Source organism: Acanthaster planci, linkage group LG01, assembly GCF_054643075.1.
Source record: "Acanthaster planci isolate LZ-2023a linkage group LG01, COTS_SCS, whole genome shotgun sequence".
Lineage (NCBI taxonomy): Eukaryota > Metazoa > Echinodermata > Asteroidea > Valvatida > Acanthasteridae > Acanthaster > Acanthaster planci.
The window spans coordinates 21,724,074-21,747,487 of NC_141777.1; the positions used below are offsets into that span (position 1 = coordinate 21,724,074).

A 23,414-nucleotide genomic window follows, 5' to 3' on the forward strand; every position below is an offset into this window, starting at 1 on the left:
TGACTTGTGATCAAGAAAACAAAGCAGGGACTTGTGCAAACTAGACTACATGTACATGTATACACGAGTAGGCCCTGTATACTACATGCCAAAGGTAAAATCCCCTATTGCAGGGACCAGCAAAACTTTTTTCCCGGGGCAATGGACGGATGTGGACTTATCGGAGAAGACTGCACCACACCCATGCACGTGTTACTGGACTTGAGGTGTGAGAGCAATATTAGGCAAATCACAAGACCCTATCGGTGGAAGAAGCATTTATGGCATTTTTAGCCGTTACTACTGGTGTACAGGCATGATGCCAATTGCGTACTAATGGCTTCTAATTCTGGCCGATGGACCAGTCCGTCCCTGAATGTTTTTCTTCTCAAAAATATCAGCGCTGAAAAAAAAAAATTCACCACAGGGGATTCCCAATGTAAGGGTAAAATTAAGTAACGGTTGTATTTATAAAGTCAACGCTTGGTGTCAACAAAAAAACAATGGATGTGACAACAGTGAGAGGGGATAACAGGCACTTTGACGAATGGCCAGCACAACAACAGCTCTCCTGGCAACGCTTGTGGCAGTACAGAAAGAAGGCCTGCACAATACATAACCTCTTCTTTACAATAAACAGGTAATTTTCTAATGGAAGCAAGTGAGAAATTCCATGGGCCTATTGCACATGGCCTGAGGGGAGCATATCCACAGCACCAGGACAACTACAAGAACAATTCAGCAAAGAAACACCCACTGTGACCTTTTTGCTGACCCTGGCGAGAGCCTGGTTAACCACGTTTGGACAGTGTCATTTTTTTGCCAGGGGAAAGGCGGCAGGGATGTAAGCGTTTAACTCAATATCCAGACTTTTTGAAACCATTGCATCATTCTCTAAAAACCAGACAGCAGTTCTAAAGGACCCAAACATTTCAACAAACATCAGCCTATCTTTGCCAGGCCGGTCCTTCTTCTGAGGGCGGAGATTGTGTATGAAACAAAGCCTTCAAGACAAGTTAAAATTACCCTGTTCAGAAACCGGTACCAGATAACATGGGCTTCCAGACCAATCAAACCCACCTGCAAACTATCTTGCAACTTGCTGTGGCCTCACTCCCCTTGCCCTCTGACCTTGCCTTAATCTTTGGCCATCACAGGTTGAGGGTTGAGTGGCACAGTATGATTGGCCAGAAAAAAAAAAAAAACATCATCCTGGCTACATCCAGTGCAAAATCTTTGAGACTGCCAGCCTGGTGCTCTGCATGCTCTGCAGTCATGTACATGTAATTCCAAGGCCACTGTTGTGTATGACTAAAATCTGTAACCATACAACTCATTCACCACTATGCCATACCATACAATTACAAGTACATGCGCTCATGGAGTGTGGGTTTACATAACCTTCATGGGGAGTTTACAAGAAGGGCCTACCGTCTGTTTTGCACCACCCCTACGAAGGACACATATGTTGAGAAACAAAACCCCTCCAATATTGGTTATACAAGGATTGTACAGGACCACAAATTGTCCTGTGGACACAATTATTAGTTATGGGTGGACGTGACTGCACGTTCAAAATTGCACGTGCCCGTGCCCAGCATGGGTACTGTTGAGAAGCTGTTGAGTTTGGCAATTTTTTTCCCCCAAGAACTCTCACCACACTGGAGGGCTTACCATCTCTCTGTGTTTCTCTTTCTCTCTCTTGGGTTGATACAAAGAGCAATTTAATGATTCCTTTCCAAGTTCTGACGAGCAGTATTTCTCTGGGGGTCAGGCCAAACCAAAAGCCACCCTAATAAACATCAGATATGAAACACCAATAATATACTTTGTGGCAAAAGGATTTTCAATATATCACTGCTCTATGGGTGGTTCACAGCGAGGGTGTAATGATTTGTGTGGTTGGGTGTGTGGGGGGGTGATCAAGCTAGGGCGCCAACTCCAGGGGGAGGATCTTTCCATTCCTGAAATAAAAAGAGGCACATTTTTGAAGGACCTGTTTTTGGTGATTTACAAGAGGGGCCCCAGACCAGAACCCCTTTAAGGCACCCACCCAAGCCGCCCCTTGACAGCAAATTGATGGGTAGCCATTTACCCCAAATGTCTGTTGTCCAGGGACAAGAGCATTAACCTCTGCTGATCCTGCTGCTGAGTGTGCTGAACTGACCCCTTGGCTCCTTTCAGTAGCTACAAGAGACAGCAGTCCTGGCCTTAAAACCCTTCACGCCAGGAGGAAAAAACAACACCCTCCCCTCAACAAAAAAATCTCTGTCAAGCCCCTCTAACGGGACTGAATCCTCCAGCATTTCACAATTCAGTTGGGAAAGTCCAAGTGAAGTAGGCCGTGGGGACTTCTGTAAAAAGGAGGCCAAGGGCTGCATCATTTTATATGAATCATCCCAACACAAACATGGTTCTCCTTCCCTGGGCCTTCGCCCCTTTTAAGGCAACATCAATGTTAATTCCCATCCAGAATGTTTTCGGTAAAATTCCTTGTGCAACCTTTCCACTTTACAGTATGGTGGCTCTTGTTTGCTGGGGCGGGATACAAAGGCTGCACAGACTATTCCCAGGCAGAAAAAGGCACATTACCTTATGTAGGCCTGTGTCAATTTTTGAAGATAAATGTGAAGAGGTTAAAAACAAAAATTCAAACTCATACTGGTACTGCGACAGAGAAGACTACACATGAGTTGAACGATAGATATTGAGGGACATGTTTGCCATAGAAACAAGCTGTCTCACAAAAGAAATTGTCTCCACAATATAGAGGCCAGCAAGGGCACATACATACATGTATATGTATGCACACATCAAAAACAGTGATGCACAGAATTTGGCTGAGGGGAGAGGGAGGAAAAAAATGGTTCGTATATTCTACGCAAATTACACAAATTATTGATCACAGGTTGGGTAGATGTTAGATGAGCTCACTTCCTCCCCCACAATTGCACTCCTCCAGGCCAAAAAAAACCCATCTCTGAGCACCACAGAAAATAAATTCCTTTATTGCCACTTCCCACAAGAAGCTGAATTTGGACAGTGCCCCCCCCAACAAACTGCACATTGTCACTCGTCGGCTATTGAAAGTGGATGCCCAACAGGGAAAGCAGTGAGGCCACTGGCCTCTGCACTGGATGGACCACCTGATGAAATGAAGGCGATCTTTGGCAGTGCTTAATGTAAGGTTGGCTGATGCGTGCCCATGAACATGTGCATTTATCTTACTGAACGCTGCAAGGCCAAAGCAGGGGCAATGCCCGTGATCAAGACCTTGAAAGGACTGTGTGGCAGGAACAAAAATAAGACAGGGAGAGAGCTTAAAGATGCCATCACAAGGGATCAGAACTTGGGGAATTTCCTGTTGGACAATACATACAAGGTCAAGGGTCACAGCGATGCAAAGCAGATGTCGCTGGAGGAGGTTTAGTACAGAAAGCAATATCCAGCTGAGAGCAGGTAACAAGTAATGTACACTGCCTTATTTTGGGGATATTATCTGTTTTGATAAGCAAATTATGTCTTCTTCTCAGCAGCTCTTAGCTCAACTTGCACCCGAAGTTATTAAGACTTCTCAAACTCTGCACTTTCCAAGCTTAGGTCAGGCATGTTGGCACCACCGCAGCAATTACACCAGAGATCCTTGATTATTAAAGTCTTCGTGGTCAGGGTGAGATACAATCAAATGTGCCGGGCCCCAAGTCCCATCGCTCTATGCAAACGGTCAGCACTCTCGAGTTTCACCAGGAACACTCACCAGTGTCGAGTCCATTGTGCGGCACGGGCGAGTAGTGAAGCGGTCCATTCAGTAACCTTTCGACCAGCGCAAAGTGACCTGCAGAAAGGGAGAAGAGGAGAGCACTAGTCAGGGAGGTTGCGAAGAATGCAAAGACAAGGATCGCTGTCAGGCCATCACTGACATCTCATAGTTTCTCAACACTGCACGTACATGTACGGTAGCTGGGGAGAGAACTACGCTCACAAACAGATTTTCCATGAGAAAGTTTAAATGTGAAATACATGCTTTCCATCAAATTAAAAGACTTTAAATGGTTAAAAATGGCCTGGAAACCTACATGTACCTCATGAAATTTCAAAATAATACCCTTTAAAGTTTTAAAGGGCAACTCCTTTATTTAACAATATTTCTGCACAGTGACAATGAGGTTGAGTATCTTCATAATACCAATCACCCATGCTAAGACAAAAACAAGAGTGGGAAAATAATAGAAAAACATTTCCTTTCCCCATTTGGGGAATAAGTCTTATGAAATTGAAAATAATATGCCTATACATATACATTAAACATTAAACATCCTTCCCCGTTGGAGACTTTAGGACCATTACAGGGTTTCAAACATGAACCGGTATACTTAACCTAAATTCTATTCCACAACCACCGGCAGCAAACGGATGTCAGCTGAAATTCCTTATCAATGTATAACTAATGTGAGTCAGTAGCCGAACCGCAGAAACATGTCTAAAGGCCCTTTCACACAAGCTCTGGAAACAAACATCTATGACTGGTTGGTGCTGGGTGTCTGACACAAAGGATGGCTGGGATTTCATCACAGGCTATCACAAAGTGCAACACATCACATTAGTGAACGTTCCTTGTTTTGAGTGAATTTCACTGGTACTGCAATACACTTTGAACGGTGAAATCATAGGGTATCATCCACTTCCCATCCAACATGCTTTTTTATGCAAGTTTTCACGACCATTTGTGCACAAATTTGGGGATGACTGGACATTATTCACCTCTTGGAGGATACCCAAGCTACAAACCTCTGTCTTTTTGGAGTTTACAGGACCGTTTCATGACTGTCCTTAGCATTCTTCTTTTATCTGACTCAGACGCTGGTTAGTGATGGCCTCATTGCCTTTAAAGATATCATAACATTACTTAGTGGCACTTTATTAACATTAAGGGTTCTCTTTTGCAATTGAGTATACCAATTGCTCAATAGGGTAGGCACAAGACTTTTAAACGTGAAATGTCGAGTTTGAACCCTGGAAATACCGTGAAGAATATATTCATCTTCGGATTTGTGGCTCTGAAGGAAGTTGTCAAAGGAAAATTCCAAATTCTGTACTGCGGAATATTTCATCTTTTTCTTTTTTTCCTTCAGAGGGAATTTTTGTGTGAAGGAAAGTAAGCCCCCGCACTTTATTATATTTTCCTGAGCAACCATGTTGCATGATGGCCACAGCAATAAATGCACATTCGTGGGCATCAACACGCAGTACATTTGTACCTTCACAAAAGGCACACGCTCTCCATGCACACGACTACTTCTGATGATTGTTTGCATGGATTTTGCATCGATGCAGAAGTTTGGATGGGACCAGTGTGATCATGTTTTGGTGAAAGGGACGCACAGGTTTTCACATGATTTCCCTGCGTTGGTGACCCCGATGCAATTTCAACGTTTACAGCGCTTGTGTGAAAGGACCTTAAGACTAAGCATACAGAACTGGTATTTCGCACATGTGGGAACCTTGAGGATGATGATTCGCCCTGTTTAGGGCAAATCCCCCAGCTGTTTCTCAACCAGTTTGGCCTCCATTTCTTCACTTCCATTCCAAACCGCTCCCCTTGCAATCAAAATCCACTCTATGTAGCTAAGTGTGTAGGCTTATTTGTTTCCTGTGCCATCTTTATCAATAATCGCTATCTTGCTCGGAGGCACACGGACAAAGGCACACAACGTACATGTTTGCCCCTGACCAGCACAGACAATTAACCCAGAAATACTCATGTAAAGTCCATTTATCTCAAAGAATCATCAACAGGCACTTCTTTCTCTCCATTGAGGGGATACTAAAACTCCGGTCAGGTAAAGATTGAAATCATAAAAAAAAAAAAAACAGAGGCAATAGCAGGTTGCTAGAAGGGGAAGGGTAGCAGAGCTCTGCTCATTTTAGTGGACGATTGGAAAACAGGGCCTCACAGATACTCCAACAAAAAGTGGAAGCAAAGTACAAGAACTGCCATGATATAGACCAGGGACGGGACATCCAGGCGAGATCTGGGTAATTGGGGGAGCCACTGAGACACCAGAGTGGAACTGAACACAATGAAGAGAGAGAGGCTCTCTCAGGAGTGAGCTAGCAACAGTTATTGCAGGGGAGGCACTGTGGCCTTTTGTATGCACCCATGCCGAGACAGAGAGATGCCCACGTACTGTACTCAAGTGGAGACCAGGCACGCGTGCCTCTCTGTATGTGCTGTGCATGTAGAATGACTGATGGGCAGTCTCAACTGTCATACATGTACAACAAACTATGTGGGTGGCTGCCTGTAAGGATTTGCATTTCGCTGCAAGAATGGAGCAAGGATGAGCATGATCTAAGATTGTGTTTAAGGAACGATGACTATGTCAACACAACCCCTTAAGCTTGATGACGTGCTTCTGAAGCTATCAAATGCTCCACAAGGAGAAGCAGCAAAAAGAAAAATCTAACATCTCGTAGTACATGTATCAAAAAGTAAAATGAATTGCTTGTGAAACATATCAGTCCGTTTCAAACCACATTCTGGCCAATTTGTTTTCCGTATTTCCAGCATTTACAGATTTTTAATCAAGGTCAGCTCCAACAAAAATTATATAAATAAAAAAGGAGGCATGACATGAACCAAAACACATGCTCTGTATGGCTTGAAGTACTGCATATATTGGGATATCCTAATTAATCATTTTTCCAGTATACCTGGTGCATCTTATACACAGTGTGCCAAGAAGATTGAAACCCATTTTATGACGAGTCCAGAGTTTTTTTCCCCTCAAAGTAATCCGATAGCTCTTCTGTTGGGTGTAACTTAAACGTCATTTGTCACTGGCTGATAGGCACACTGGGGCCCATTCTTATGTTACAAAATTTGCCTTTGAAGCAGCCCACGCTCAACTTCAAGGCAATGCCCCAGGTTTTGTCCACCTCACTAAAACTGATTTCATTTCAAGACTGCTGTCTTCGAAGTGAAATCCATCTCATTCTCATAAATGGATTGGAAATCTTCTTGAAGAGCTTGATAACCCAATGGTGTGTTAATCAAGTATGTACACCAAGAAGTGGAAGATGTTATTTTTCGGCTTTCATTTTTTGGCGGCAAACCGTGCGCAACCTGTAATATAAACAATGTAAAATGTCAAGCTCAAGTACCTGCATGTTGCAAACAGTGTAAAAGTGTTCAATGGAGAACTGCCTAAGCACATGTTTACATTACATTGAGGATGCCTGAAGCTTGAAGATCAGGAAAGAAGTTAGGGCCACACGCACTGATAGTGGTGAGCTGCCCAAGTACGCCTCAGGATGGCCACACCACTAATGACTCTGGGCATTGTATTGTTGCCAAGCAAAGATGGTTTACTGCATTGCCATGGTTACTAAGAGACTGCACACTCCCTCTGTCCATGCCTGCATCACCCTGTGCATGCATTACACAAACACCAGCTGGACATGGAGGCAGGTTCTTGTTGGCCGCTCTGCTCAGCTGTCGGATGACACAGCTGAGCAATGTGCTTTCAGAAGCAAGCCAGGCCTGAGTCTAGTGAAAGGAAGAGCAAAGGAACAGTTTGACCTTTGCAAGAAAGATTCCATCAGGACTTAGCCCCTGGGACTTGCTGATCATTTCACTTTTTTCCCACAACAATACAAGGTTCCTCCTTTTTGCAGGTTCAGTTTTCCCTTTAATCTATTCACGACAAGTTCACTGCACACAAACAGCAGCAGGGCCTCTTCAGGGTATGGCGAGGCTGAAAACAGACCACAGAGCAAGGATTCTATGGTTAGAATGGCAGCCACACCTCGACAGCAGACTATGCATGAAATTGAAGATTTACCCTACAGCAAAATGCCTTCCTTGCTGTTTTGCATCTATGTGCACGCCGAATCTACATGTACCTATGCTGTGTGTAGCCCATCAACTGTTAACCACTTCAACAGCAACAGCCAGACGTGAAAATAAATGCAGGACTAGTCTGTTTTCATTTTAAGTCTCTGGTCATGTGCTTCATAAAGGGCACTGTCTTTATTATCAGTTATCAGCACAGCTCCTGAGAATTCTTAGAAGGTGTGCAAATTTGAAATTAGAAAATATTTCACACAGGCCAACATGCAGAGTGAATCCATTTACGGAGCAAACATGTAACATGCACCTCAAATACCAACTGTCAATACCGCAAAGCACAGTCTTTGATAGTCCGTTTGCTACATGAAATGTAAAATCCATCACCCAAATCTGAGTTCATCTGTTGACACTGCCAGCCTTAACAAGACATCTTCTCCCTCAGCGGGCATCTAGGAAGAGATAATTTGCAGGACAAATAAAAAGGCTCTCTAAGCCACCAGACGGGCCGAGACAATGGGGGAAGGACGGCCAGGCCCCTCTGTTCAATTTCACTAATTGTGTCATCTTGTTGAGTGGTCAGCGGTCCTGATGGATTAGTCTGCTCATAACTAGATTTTCATTATTGTCTTTATTGGCCTCCCTGCTGGCCAATCGAATCGGCAAATGCCACGCCGGGGATTGATGGGATCGGATCTTCTTCAGCCCATCTGACGAATAAGAAAAAACCCGACAGTCTACTAGAACAGTGACAAATTCATTTTAGTCCTGTTTGATTTAAGGCTCGTGTCCGAATCTGTGCACACACTAGACTAGACAGACAGACACGGAGCAACTCAGCAAGAGATGTAGGGCAAACTTGACAGTTGCTTTGTTTTCACTCAAAACAAACGAAGACAAATTGAAACAAATACATGTACATGAACCCAAGACCAAATGCACTACTTTGAAGGATATGAAACAAACACGTGATTAAAAAAGACAGCCACGCTTTTCTTTTTCATAAAAGTATGCTTTTAAATGGAACTGTTTTCCTTTTCTTGACCTACGCCAGGCTTCAAAAACGGTTGCTGGTAAACACAAACCTGTAACTTCAAAACAAGATAAGAATCTTTCCTTATTCCACATGCATGCTGCATGCCAATAGATGAGCACCACTGCACCACTGCAACAACATATTAATGTATATTACTTCCACACCGTAAGCATGATCAAAATTAATTACTTTAGTGCTTTTACTACCTGGCATGAACTGGTTTGTAATTTCATTGCCCCTGCCAGCACGCACCGAGAAAAAAAAAACCCACAGAGGCAAGGGGGGTGCCTTTCCTGGCGGGTCTTCTGACTGGATGCTGTAGGGCGAATCATTCAATATCCTAAACTTGAAATTCATATTCATGGCTTCTTCAGTTGGAATGACTGTAGGACAAGCACCGGGCATATGGCAGATCACACAGTGACAAGGAGTCACATGCAACACATGCAGCTAGCTGCATTAATAATAATAATAGTCAGTCCAGACAAAATTTCATGATTTTTCTCTAGTACCTCTAGAAGCTAGTTATGCAACCATTTCAACATAATGGTGTAACCAAATGCACAAGTAACCTTAATGTTCACTGTCAACAGCAAGCAGTGGCACAATTTTCAAAATGGGAGGGGGGAGCCAATCCATTAAGCCCCATCCAATTATAGGACCTGCCAAAAGTGGATGGGCTATGCCGCCCCCCTCAAAAAAGCGGGGGGGGGACATTGGTCCCCTCCCCCCCACTGCCAACTCCCAATGCAACTTTTTCACATGTCCCTTTCAAAGCCTTGAACTTTTAATGTGTCACAAGCACAAAGGTTTCTGAACAAAATGTGTTATACTGCAATATGCACATAGCTGTGCATGTGCATGTATGCAACAATAATGCAGTGTTGTATTTCCAACACTTTTACATTTGGGTGAAAAAGAGAAATCAATACTCAACTGAATTTGTTCATAATAAAAAAAAAGCTATGTGCAAATGTAGAGTTTCAGAATCTCTTACAATGTGGCCTGTTTTCCTGAACTAAGACACATGCAGACAGCTATCCAAAGATTTCTAGATGAGGACAAAATTCTAACTATTATTCTCATTTGTTGCAACAGACGACTTTGAAACATGTAAAACTACAGAAGAGGCACGTGAAGCTCGGCCTCCTTCCCGAAAAATATTGCCCATGTTTTTGAAAACCTCCGGCATTACAAATTCAAACACCAGTGAGAAAAGGAAATCATCTGTAATTTTTCTCTGACGAAAGTTGTTTTCACAGTTTATAAAAAAAAAAACCCAAATAAACCAGCCAACAATGACAAGCACTCTTTTTAAAAACATTTTAACCCGGAGCCACCTCTGTCCATTGTTAACTGTCAGTTTTACTTCACAACTCCACCCTTTCTTGAGGCCCGCAGGACAAAACAAAGGGGCGGGACGGTGTTTCATTTCAAACATTTATACACCAGAGAATGGGACTCCTCAACGTCAAGATAGAAATATACACTCCGCACAGGCACTGCTGAAGACATCCCGAAGGCAACATAGTGATGCTCACTACCAGTTCCACAAAAAAAAAGAAAATTATGTGGGTTCAACTATGCGTGGAATGTGGATGATGATGAGTGGTAGCAAGGACACTCGCTCATCCCGATATATTCACAAGCATTTCACCAATTCTGAATTGCAATATCGCAGGGGTGAATGTACACACTATATGCATATCCCACGGTACATGTACATGTACCAAGCTTTAAAGGGGATAAGCCGTGCTGGGAAAATTTCTTGTTAAACATGCATCAACACATAAAACAAACATATACATCATTTCAAAATGTGCAGAAGTATGTTAAAAATTATAGTTTTCACGACCCCATCTCACTCCCTTCTCAGAGCAAAAGCTGAACAACAGAAAGAAGAAGAAATTCCCAAGAATCGTGACGTCAAAGGATGGAGTCCTTTATCCGGTGACTGTTTAGTGTTACGCAACAACACGTCGATATGTACGTAATATAGTAGCGTTAGCATAAGCATGTGCCATCATGTCAGACTCAAGCGACGATAATTCCAGCGTTGACTGCTTTTTCCGATCACAGCGATCAGTTGTCATGTTCGTCTTATTCATTTGACAAAGAAAGTGACATTGAAGGAACTGAAGAGGCACAAGAAATATTGCCTTGGCAGTTCCAACCAGAACACACTCAGGAAGAGATTTTGCAACTTGAGGCTGTTGGCCAAGGGCACGGCGGCGACCCGCAGGATTGACAACAAGACACTGACTGGTCATGATTTTTTCCTGCACTATTATAAAAAATTTGTCTTTCTGGAAAGATGTGACCATTGGCTATTCAATAGCTGTATAGTAGAAGTATTTTTTTATCCATGGTTATGGGCTAGCCCACTTCATCAAAGTTGGTGTTCCATTCCGACCTTTTTTTCACTGTGCACTACGTGTCACTTGCATGCTCCGCATCAACACGTCGCGTGCAGGCTTGACGACCGTGCGGCATTAGCTGCACTGGAAAATAGTCCATGTGCGCCAGTGCAGCATAGTCCCACGGTATGCATAGTACATGTATGGGTGTACGTGTTAGTACTGGTACGTGTACATGTATTTGGAATTTTGTGTCCTCGTAAAAATCTGATTGTGTGTTTTCCACAAATCTAACCTGCAAATGCTAGTGTGAAAAGTCACTTGGGAGTCTACAAAAAGTGCTCTCCTGGGAATTGTTTTGATTACGACAACAGCCACTGACAACAGAGTTTATTGGCATTCTTTTGAAATTCACAATTCATGATAGAAATTATTACATGTGTATGGCACGATGCAAAACAAAATGAACATGACGCGTCTTATTAGTTGTCCAATAGCTCTGCCTCATGTTAAGAGAAGGGCATAGGAAACAAGACCAAATGTGATTGACTTGACACGTACGAGTTACGTACCCGACTATGCACAAGAGCAGAGAATATTACTCTTTCTCGGACAGATCAACTTTCTAGCCAGAACTATGCATTCTTGTCTGGAAAGTCAAGTTCGTCCAATGACGTCATGTTTTTGCCAAGATTTGTCTGCTGCCCTCATTGCCCAATTTTGATAAGATTTTGCGAAGAGCCCAGGCAGAGACCGAAAAAAGCACACAGAAAATGCCAATTTTTGCTGATTTAATAATAGAAAAGAGGGGTTAATCCAACTTATTGTATATAAGACGGTTGAAAACTATCATATAACATCAGTTTAACCCTACATGGCTCATCCCCTTTAAAGGGTCTATAGAAAGTGCCATGGATGGTTTAATGCAACCCTCTGTTAATTCCGTTTTAAAAGGGATTTTCATGAGCAAATCTGTAGGTAGAACACCTCCAGCAAGCACTGATTTGCACAAAAGCTGCTGGAGTTCTTAATATTTTGCTGTCCTAAAACTCCTTTTCCTTTGGCAATTTACCGTTGTGTGAGTACACAGCAATAAGCTCATGAGTAGTCTGTCCAGTAATGTTTTTAATGAGCAAATTTGGAGTCTACAATTTGATCAGTAACACATGAAAAAGTGTCTTCCCTAATGGACTTTGGACAACAGTGCCCTCAGTTGTCCGGAAAGCACAATGATTTTAAACTTTTTAGAAATGATCTTTTCGACACAATAAATCCCAAAGGGATTTCAAACAATTTGCAAACAAAAAAGAAGAGTAAAACATTACACAAGTCACAAGAGTGTATCTAGGAAAAAGTCATCACACGGACCCTTTTAATTCCACATTTATAAACCAATCCAGTGGTGTACATGCACACAAAGCTTTCTAAATAGAGAAAAAGGAGAGCACGGTGGGGGGAAGACAAAACTGCACTAAAGGATGCAATAACAAAATGAGAGCAACCAAAAACCATAGCTGTCCAGATGGAGTGTAATCACGGGATTACAGCTATCACTCGAGAACATTTCTGATCAGTTCCCTCGGGAAAATGATTACTCTGTGCCACACAGTGCACAGTGATGGTGAAATTCAATTCCTCATTTCAGCCAAAATACAGGTATACATGTACATGTATTTTTCATACAGTATATATCCCATGGAATCCTGATGTTTTCAAGGAAAACGGACAACTAAGATCCAATCTAGATCCAGAACAATCCTTCATTCCAGTGCTCGATGCTCCCTTAAGACTTGAAATCCTTTTTCTAAAAATGCCATCTTCAAATCTTTTTTTCATCAACATTAGACAGCACCTCTACGGAAAACATGTTTGGCATGCACAAGGGTTTATCCACTACAAACACTGGATGAGAGTACCCCTCCTTTTCTCTGAATGACGTAATCTGCATTCAGAATTCGCATCTTGGCAGGAACAGAAAAAAAAAGCCTCGTTACGCTTGTTATAATTGAACTCTGAAGACAAATGACACTGGGCTAGATTTGGATTCTTCCATATTTATTTAAGCAGACAAAATTGGAGACAAAATGTTTTCCTTAAAGGTGCTTCGTTAATTTCCATCGGATAAATGTGAAGAGAAACAACAACTGTGTGCAAAAAACATGGAGGCAAGTTGTAGACCTTTTCACAACTTAAATCATGCACTTCTGTACAACAGAGTGGCAATGCAATTATTCGGATTCATCCTTAGGGTAACTCTTCACCAGACAATCAGCATATTTGTCCTACATTTTCCAACGGCAGGATCCCATCCTGGTTGTACAATATTTGCACTGATTAGCTGACTATCGTCCTCTGTTTAAAGTTATTGATGCACAAACACGGGCTGCTTGTTTTCTTGCCCCGTGTTTACACCGTCATCAAATACTTGGACTGACGTAGTCAGTCTAGCACACAGTCAATCTAGCCCCCCCCCCCGGCAGTCCTGGCCTACGATCATTCTATTCATCTAAGATTGGAACCAATCCAGAGCGTAATTAGAATGACGGCTATTATGAGAACACTCCAGGAGTCTTGTGCCCTCCCGGGAGAGATTTGAGCATACTCTTCCAAAACTGCAGGTGCTGTACGTGGACGGCGGCCAACATATACTGCCTATCCCCTCTTCCCCCGCACGGTTGCCATGGGAACCGTTGCTGCGCGACAGGGGCCGGCTTGGCTTGGGTTGACGCCATCCAGCACTATGGTGGGAGGAAGGATGGTGGCAGTGAGATAGCGCGAGGCATCCGATTGCCGGCTCTTATTTCAGGAGCAATGACAGGTGAATGTGCAGATCTTACCCTGATGGAATGTGGGCAATGCAAGACGCCGACCTATCAAATGGAATCTCAACATCACAAGCCATTTCTTTGTACCTTCCCCTACTACTAGCAGTAATTAAAATAGCACTTTCCACTTTGTTTCGCATTCCCTCAGCACTGTTCCTGCAAAACCTACTGGCCTCGTTAACAGGACATATCATATTGAAACAAACATCCACACAAAGTGCACCCTTGAAAGCACTTTGAAAAAAAAAAATCCAACTTCCCCCTCGAGTGCGTGGAATTAATCTGCATAGTTCAATGACATGGTACAACTATCTGACACTGCCCGCATGTATCTGCTCTAAAATTACTCTTACTTAGAGAAAAAAATGATTCACAACTCACACTTTGGCAGCAGACGAAACAGAAGCCAATGCAAACACGGGGTACAATGTGCAATACATTTATCACAGTGTTTTGTAAAGCCCAAGGCCTTGTAGTTAGGATACAGAGACAGCAGCACTGCATGCAAGACTTCCGTACCAGACACTTTCATCTAATTTGTCATGACTAGGCTTTTTAAAAAAAAATCTTTATCCAGTTTGTTCTTTGAGCATGGTCCTTGACTAACTGCACTGAGGAGAATGCTTATTTGTCAGATTGATTTCATTAAGGGTGAAACTGCTAGCAATTTCAGAATTTTTCCCTTGAAGTCTGATGTCTGTAACATGGCTTTTATGATGTATAACTTCAGACTGTATTGAACAGGATGACAATTATTCAATAAAAATTTGTTTCTTATCAGTTGCTATCACAGAAGAAAATGTATAACTGGGCCAGTAGAAAGACTCTGGACTTCAATAAATTCAATATAAAGTTGACAAAATAGACTAAAATGCTGGGAGAGGTATAGTACACCCTCAAGAGAAAAAATTCTGATGATTAATGAATGACCCCCGTACCGCAAACGGAATCCAACTGCATTCATTCCGGTTCTGATCGCCATCCTGAAACAGTTTAGGTGGGTGCATGCCCGTGATGTCAACCCCTAATAAATGTGTGGAGCGCGATTCTAATCAGTTTGGTTGGAGACTGATGGGTTGATAGCAGATTCTTAATACTCCGAATGAACCGGGGTGAATATTCTCCCTGTAAGTACACTGCACACGTATGTGCCTCGCATTCTGTCTGGAGGCCCCGGCTGGCCAAAAAATTGAATGCGGGAGCCGAGAGGTTTAACTGTGCTGAATGAACATGAAATTTACACCACAATGTAACCTCAACTGTGCATTGAAAAGACAAATTCTGCGAAAAAAGTTCCCCTTTCTAGTCCTTGCTTCCGATCCTGCTTTTCAGTACTTTTTCACTCCGACACACTGTCTTGTAACATCCACAATATTATTGCTCATTTAAATTTTTGTATAATCGTAAATACGTGTATGTCAGTTGCATTTGCCTGTGTCAACAATCATTACACTCATGCAGTCTAACATAGTATCTGCACATTATATTCATCAAGTTTAATGTAAACATGATTAAAACTAATCGCTATTTTCTCAGAGTACGACATTCTCTGTATTAAATTCAAGCAATGGGGGATTACCTACCCCCTGATTGGGTTATTTTTCTCACAAAGCAGTTGCAAGTGCACATTGGGTAATACCATGCTTACCACACTGTTTGGGTTTTTTTGTGAAGTCACCAGGTGGTAAAGCAAGGGGATTATCGGAAAGTTGCTACCAGTCATGAGAGAAATGGCCCTACAGAAAGGGTGAAGAAAAGGTGTCCATTCCTAAATCCAACGGAGCACGGTGGGGGTGTAAAATACTGCAGGAACAACAGACAGGTGCCCAAGGATGGAACACAAAACAAGTGATTTAAGAGGGTCCAGCTGCTCATTCAAGAAAGTCGCTCGCTGGGAAAAAAAAACCCAACAATCTCAACGGCCTCGCCCAAATGAATGAAGGGGTTTCAGGTCAATGGGGCCGCCCAGAATGAACGGGGCACAAAAGAACAAAGTTGCGCCTGGGTGTAGTATCTAAATGGGGCATGACCCCTCTGATCACCTTGGTGCTTGACCTTGCTGTGAAGGGCCACATTGAACAAAACAAATGAAACCCTTCAGAGTAGAAATCTTTCAATGGAATCTGCTCCAGCCCAATCTTCCTGGCTCCAAGCTATTGTGGGGTAACCAATCAAGTGAATGTGGTCACCCAATGTGCACCTGTGAGTTTTCAAGCCTATGGGTGTCACGTTCTACATGTATGCTTGCCACACATTGAAAATCGGATGTGATGTTGGGAACTCTGAGCCAGGGATGAAAGAAGCGGCATCTTCCAAACAAAGAACGTTTAAAATTGGAAATGAATTGTGTTAAAGCATAGGGCATCTGGTTAAAAATCTTGGCACTTATAATATTGATTGACATTGATTTTCCGCAAAGGGACAAGATATTCTTGTTCATGTTTAACATGTATCATGCACTGCCTGTAACAAGTTAGGCGTCTTTTCAATTTTTACATAATTTACTGGAAGTCAGAAACTTTTACGCAAAATTTCATGAGACAAAGAGCCAGTTCAGTATTCCAACAGTGCATGCTCAGTGCAAGGCTATTCTGAATAGCTACGCACGCACAAAATAGTCTGTCCTAATCAGTGTAGCCGTACATTGACTCACATGCACGCTCTGTTCCCGAAAACCTTGGCTTTTTGAAATACTGAACTCATCCTCCTGAGAATTTCCAGTGCAAGTTTTGTTTTTCCTTTTTTTTCCCCTTTACGGAGCATACCAGTATTTCCACCATTCATCCCATTCCACTGTTTCCAGATTTCAGACTTTTCACGTGGCAGACATTCTCCCAGAATACTAGGGGCCACATCTACAGCATGGCGTACATGAAACCCTCAGAATGGCCCTGTCATTACACGGCCATCAGGCTCAGATCCCCATGAACTGGAGCTGGCCGATTTAATTCGGGGGCGCATCCAGCTTCTGTCAACACCAGTTGCCTCAGCTTCATCCACTCCTCAACCAGCACTCAGTTCATCTACTCTCACAAGCTCAACATCTCTCCCCCCCCATCTCCCTTCCTGCCCAGTTAACAGAACTGTAGCAAATATCGAGTTTCTCCCAAGCAGCCCCCCCATCCTTTTATCTCTTTCCTATTCTTATTTTCATTTCTGTGATTAATATTCCTTTCAGACAACCAGACAATATGAAGATTCCAATTTGCTCCGACTCTTTTGAAGAGGGCTATACTTTATACTTTTTTGACCCCCCCACCCTTGACGACAGTGAGTCTGTAGCCTGGGTTATTATTTACTGAAGTGGTCGATTCTTTGAAAGTCTGTATTACGTGTGTTCGGTGCAAATTGCAGAAGATGATGTTCAAAAGGGGAAGATCTGCTTCTCAGCCGGCCTCCGGTGCACAGTCGCCTGTGTCCGGGCTCCTCTGAGCTGTCATGTGGTGGACTATCTGTCACATTTTCTCAAATTCGTTGATGCCATGTCTCCCTGGATCTTGTTTCTAGGAACATACACAAGCAGCTCCCACATCCCATCAATCAAAAATACAGGCTTCAACTGCTCTGTGGTGCACAATTCCACTGGTACTTTTCGGTGAAAGAGGATGGGAAGCGACCAGCTCAGTAAGTTTGGCACGTTGGGCAACATTCGGCTGCTGCTAATGCGACCCTGTCACTCCCAAGACAGAAAATACAGGAAGACAGACCACCAAAAAAAGGGAAAACTCCAGCAATCTCAAACCCATTTTTTTTCCTGCTAGCCAGATATTATAGTTCAGCCAATAAAAAATCCAAACTAAAGTTCAAGAATGTTCATGCATGGCACCTCAGTCTCTCTCTTCATCACAGCGTGGCGTGTATACATGTACCTTTTAATTTTCCAGCCCTCTCCAACAATCAGTTTATCAAATTCCCATACCTGTCACTTCACCCGTGGTCCAAATAAAGAGCAGGAAATAAGCATATTGGGTGAACACTAGTGGTCTGTTTGTGTCTCAATTATTCAATTACTGTGTGGACAAGAGGGGCAATGGACTGGAAATTGCCGTGGGTGGTGGGAGAGAGAGATTCTGGTCTGTGAAGCAGGGGAAAAAAGGAGTGGGCAACGAGTGCTGACACCTGATGCAGGTCACCTGACACAGTTTTAAGCCATTGTTGATCTGTTGGGGGGAGGGGTGAGGCAGAACAAGTGACCAGAATGGCCCCCATCCTAAAAAGCGTTTGCGCTCAGCAAAATCACTAACTAAATGTAGTGTGCATCGTACAAATAGGCTGACCCGGGTTTTGCCTTCACAGGAACAACTTATTATTGTCAAGATACCTGCTCGGCTTGGAAATTGAACAGCAACTCTATTTTTCCCTTGAACCAATAATAGAAATATGCGGGCGGCAGCAAGAAACTGGGTTTCTATCTTTCCTGTTGACCAGGCAACCATTAGACATGTTTGCATAGGCAGTCAAAACAGGTCATGTCAATGATAACAACGGCACATACGGTACACCGCTTCACACTTTTCCAGTTGAGCCAGCTGTGATGGTTCCTGAGATATGGCCAGCTAAACAAAAAATCACCTGACTTCCCATTCAGCTACACGTACAAGAAGAAAGACTAAATTCTACTGAGACCAATTCTCCTTATGACAAAATTCATCTGAAACTTTTTTCTCATAATTAAGGTATCAGAGAACATGTTTTGGAAATAAAAATATTCATGGCTGAGTTTCAGCTGAGAATACCTGAACAGCCTTGAGGAAAAAAGTACACTTTCAGGAAGTGTTGAAAAATCACTTCCTGTGGTCTTGCATTCCCATTCTTTAAAGAGTTTGAGGTCCCCCCCCTTTTCCTCTGCCTCAGAATACTAACCGCATATTTGTTCCTGCCAGTTGCTTGATGAACCGACTTCCCATCTCAAATTTTTCATTTTGTAAACCCAAGAATGATGGCCATCCCCACCAGACAGGCGAACAACCATTTTTAAGTTTTCCTTTTTTGTGGTTTTGGTTGAAGGAAACAACCTCCATTCCCACGAACTCAGAGTCACCTCCTCAAAATCCTGAAAGTACCCCAAGACCCCAGGCCTCCAAGACCCAATCCCCTTCCAATCAAAAGGCAAGTCAGGTGACAGAAAATGACCCCCATCAGTCCTGGCTTGGCCTTGATGACAGCGACTGATGAGCCTAGCAGGTACCTGATCTGGCAAAGTCATGACTTGGGCTTCTAAACATCCCTTTGGCCCCTGCAATAACCTTTGCATTCCCTCTTCCTAATTCCTTGGAAGCAAACGAGGCGAGAGTTTCCTTTCTCAAAAGTTTGCCTCAAAAAAAAAAGTTCCAGTTGGTAGACATACAGATTTACAGACAAAGGAACAAGGAAGAGAAAGCAAGAGCTTATGATACATTAAGGTAGGGATCGAGTAACATAATCTACATGGGCACGTATCTCATATGTGAGTTTGCCCACCACATCATGTACAACCTCGTTACAATGGTGCGCTGCTTATTGAGTTTTGTCGTGCATACATGGAATTGTACAGTTCTGAGAAAATAAATAACAAAGTTGAGGGCAAGGTGATAGCTGAGGCTTTAATCAAGAAGTCACACTTGGGGCCATCCCCTTTCTTTCATCTTTTTCCGGAGCGTACAGATAGTGCACTTGGGAAAAAGAATTACATGTATAAGCCTGGAAATTAACCATCTTTATTTTCTTGCATAATTTTTGGGATGGAGAGGGAACTAGGAAGAAATGATTTCTGTACACTCGTGGAAATGATGACTTAACATGATGGATGACCCCTTACCGCTGCACCTACAGTAGGCCTATCTGCCTCTCTGAGGGCACTGTGTTCAGATAGTTCTAGTTCAGACAAAAATCACCGTGGGTACAAAGTTAGGGTCAGAGTATGGGGCATTTGGTGGAGGATTTGGGAAAGAGAAAAACGAAAGAAGTAAACTTGACTTACTAGGTAAGGGTATGCCGTTACTGCAGCCGATGTGCATTGCAGGAAGCCTGTTAGGATTGCTGTCGGGAGAGAGAAAAGTGATGACACGTGAACTGATAGAGAATTCAAAATACCAAGAATTTCAGGCCACATTTCTGCTTGACATCTTGACAACATTGAGCCCCAGTCTTGACATTAATGTGCTCATTATGCTGTTGCTCTGATGACCTTTGCCTTAAATTATCCATTTCCTGTAATCTTAACTGGTGTGCTCCGCTCTTTTCACTCAGATGGAAAAATGCAGACACAACAATGGCCACTTTTGAAAAACGTAGTTCAGCGTTAATGTGCATGTGGTGTGCTGGGCATTGTCCTTCAATCCCTAGACTATCAAAATGCCAACACAGAAAGCTTCATTACGTTTACCAGCCAAGCCCAATAATCCAGAGCTGGTGTGATTATTTTTCATACCACAGGATCCTGAGGTTTGATTCTCAATCCCCCCTCCCCCTTTGCAGACGAACTAAAAACTGTTTGCCACATGTACTATACGCAGCAGAGCTCAGCGGGACACACGCCGCATAATATGTGAGTTAGAGGACCCATTAGTGTTTGCCACCATCCCGCATCGCAAGTGCGATGCAGTCCGTTGCCATGGCAAACCAGCGAACGAGCATTGCATCACTCGGCAACCAAGTGCCCGAGAATCTTGGGCAGGTGGCAAGTTGGACTTTTTTTTCCCCCTGTCGTTGTTCTTTTATAGTTGGCCAGGGTCTGCATACATTATTCATAGCCATTTCCCGGCAGGTTACACGCTTATTTGGCACCTCCTTCCTTCCTTGTGTGTGGGCGGTGTGGATTCAAACCGTGTTTGACGATTATCCTACAGCAGGCAGCTGGAAAACTTGGTACGCAATAGCGAATGCTGAGTTGCCTTCAAGCTTACGTGAAAGTCACTTAAAACAGACCCCATATTGATACATGTGGGGGGGTGGTTCCGATGCCCACCTGGCCAAACTGCATGAACAGAAATTGCACTGGCGACCATACTGAGGAAGTGCTATGGTGCTTGGAAAATGCTCACAACTTAGACAGCATTAGTCTCTAGTGTCCCTTCCCAGTCATTTTTATTTAGGATTTAAGATTATTAAAGTGGGCCACACCAGAGGGGGGCCATTTGGTAATGGTGAGTGCATATTGCCTATTATGCGAAGTCGGAACAGAATAGCACTCTGATTTGAAGGGATCTATCAATCCAAGCGTGCCTCGTATACATGCAGGCATGCGTTCCAGTCTCGTGTGGTAAGGGCAGTGTATCCAGGCAGTGGATTTTCAGTCAGAAGCTATAGAGTCAATCAACCACATGCCATTTCTGCACATGGCTACACTCCAAAGACGCCGACGGTATTCCAGCAAATGGGAACACATTCAAAAGAGCATTTCACATTGCACAGAGTGGAGCTCAGACCGAATCCAAATTACTAGGCCACGAGCAGCCCCCCCCCCAAAATTTAAAAACACAAGACCACGGCAACTTGCTGCAGCCGCCAGCCACGTATATTCCAGCAGCACTTGCATTATTCTCAAGTTGTAGCCTAAACCTAGACTAGCTCTTGACAAGAAACAGAAAGGAAATGATAGAGGAGTAGAGGAATGAAGCACGTACCTTGAGATGTTGCAGAGCGGGCCCTGGTGATACTGGTAAGGGTGTGAGTTGTAGGGCAGCACATGATGGTAAGGGTGGTAGGGTGTCTTTCGTAACGCCTGTAGTAGGTTGGGCCGGTAATCCGGATCCACGCACCATAGTGAGCCTTTTCCGATTGACTGGAGAGTCAAGAATACCAAAAAAAGGTTAAATCTGGATATTAAAATCAGCTACGAGTGATTTATGACACGTCATAAATTTCAAGACATTTATGCCTTGAGAGGTGCAGGCACATATCAAGTGAATCAAACTTAATCCTGCTGTTGAGAAATGAACCTGCCATCTGTACATGTAGGGTTTCTTCAGTCTTTAATGCCATGGGCGAGTGGACAGTGGAAAATGCTGCCAAGTAGAAAGTACATACATGGAATGGTCCCTGGATACAGATTGATTAATTAGCTTAAGTACAGGGCACCGTTTTAACAGGAAAAGCCTAAGTGTGATGATGAGACTCTATGTATGTGCTAAATTGATTTTTGAGGGGTAATTTTTAACCACTGATCCTGCAGTATCTTGTGTGATGAATCACACAAGATCTGTATCGCAGCCAGATTCGCAAACAGGAGGATGGCGAGCTCATCCCAACACCCGGCACCCCAGTCAGCGGATGCTCCTCCAATCCTGCTGAATCAACACAGGCGCTTTGCCGGTTCATGCGCCAAAGTCCCAGAGCAAGCTTGTAATATGTACTGAGTACACAGCCCAGACAAACTGGTCTATTTGAGGATTCGCAGCAGCAGCAGCAGAGGGGGAAGGGGGGGAGGAGTTGTTAGTACCATACATCCAAATCTGACGCAACTGAGACTAGTCTAGTTGGAAGGGGAAGGGGTCAGTTGGCTGCACGCCGGCTCCCTCCAAACTGGTAATCAGTTATTCCAAATTGCAGCAGCACCAGGCTACCATGATGAATTGTTAGGAAAACCGATACAAGGGATTGTCACGCTGGCAATCAGGGAGAGTGATCGGTATTATTACCCAGATTTCTGCATCGTTTCTCCCAGTCAAGTTGATAAAGCACCACAGTGAGTGAGCCATCCAGAGCATACTAATGATGCACAAATTAAACAATGACCCTTTTCCCGCGCTTTAAGGGCTGTGGGTACAACTTGGCACATGTACATGTATGTCCATTTATACATCTGTGTACATGCACTTACTGTATAATGCAGTAGACCAGAGATATCACTGCATTAGACACAGCAGAGTTCTCACGAACAAAGGCATCATCATCACTGGTGATTTCCAGATTTTCAGAATTGCATTCCCTTGTGTAAGCCTATAAGTAACAACCCAATTTTTCCCAAGTGAGGCATTTCATCTACACATCACTCTTTGCTCATGTCTTCCTTTATCTTGGAAAGCCTACCCTTGCTGCATTATGTCCCCAACAACGTTCACTGTATCTTTTCATTCTTGAGTTTGGCAGGGGGGGTCGTAAACAGTGGCTTGTACTGCATGATTGCTGTTTTAGTGTATCGAGTGTAGCAAAGCAGGGTGCAAATCAAAACACTGGAATGTAAAGCGAAGTGCCATATGGCTACCTCCCTACCCATTCTATTCACTCCCAGCATCGAGTGTGAATACCTGATATTGATCAGCCCAACACAATCAATACTGGGCTCCTAGCGCACACGCGTCCACTAATGATCGGCAGCCCCAGCAGAAACAATCCAAGCTTACCCGAGGGGCAGGGACCCCCTAAATTCTTACACATTTACACGCCTG

The 23,414-nt window shown here is 43.4% G+C and overlaps 1 protein-coding gene across 5 annotated transcripts in view; it reads right to left on the reverse strand.

Annotated features, from left to right (window-relative positions):
* Window positions 1–23,414, reverse strand: part of LOC110990117 (forkhead box protein N3-like) — a 75,769-nt gene that overhangs the window by 9,471 nt on the left and 42,884 nt on the right. For all 5 annotated transcript variants that reach the window (XM_022254958.2, XM_022254962.2, XM_022254961.2 and 2 more), the window contains 3 exons: window positions 21,651–21,808; window positions 20,006–20,064; window positions 3,737–3,814 (listed from right to left, as the gene is read on the reverse strand). In XM_022254958.2, coding sequence (XP_022110650.2) covers window positions 3,737–3,814; window positions 20,006–20,064; window positions 21,651–21,808 — 295 coding nt within the window. The remainder of the gene's footprint in view (window positions 1–3,736; window positions 3,815–20,005; window positions 20,065–21,650; window positions 21,809–23,414) is intronic.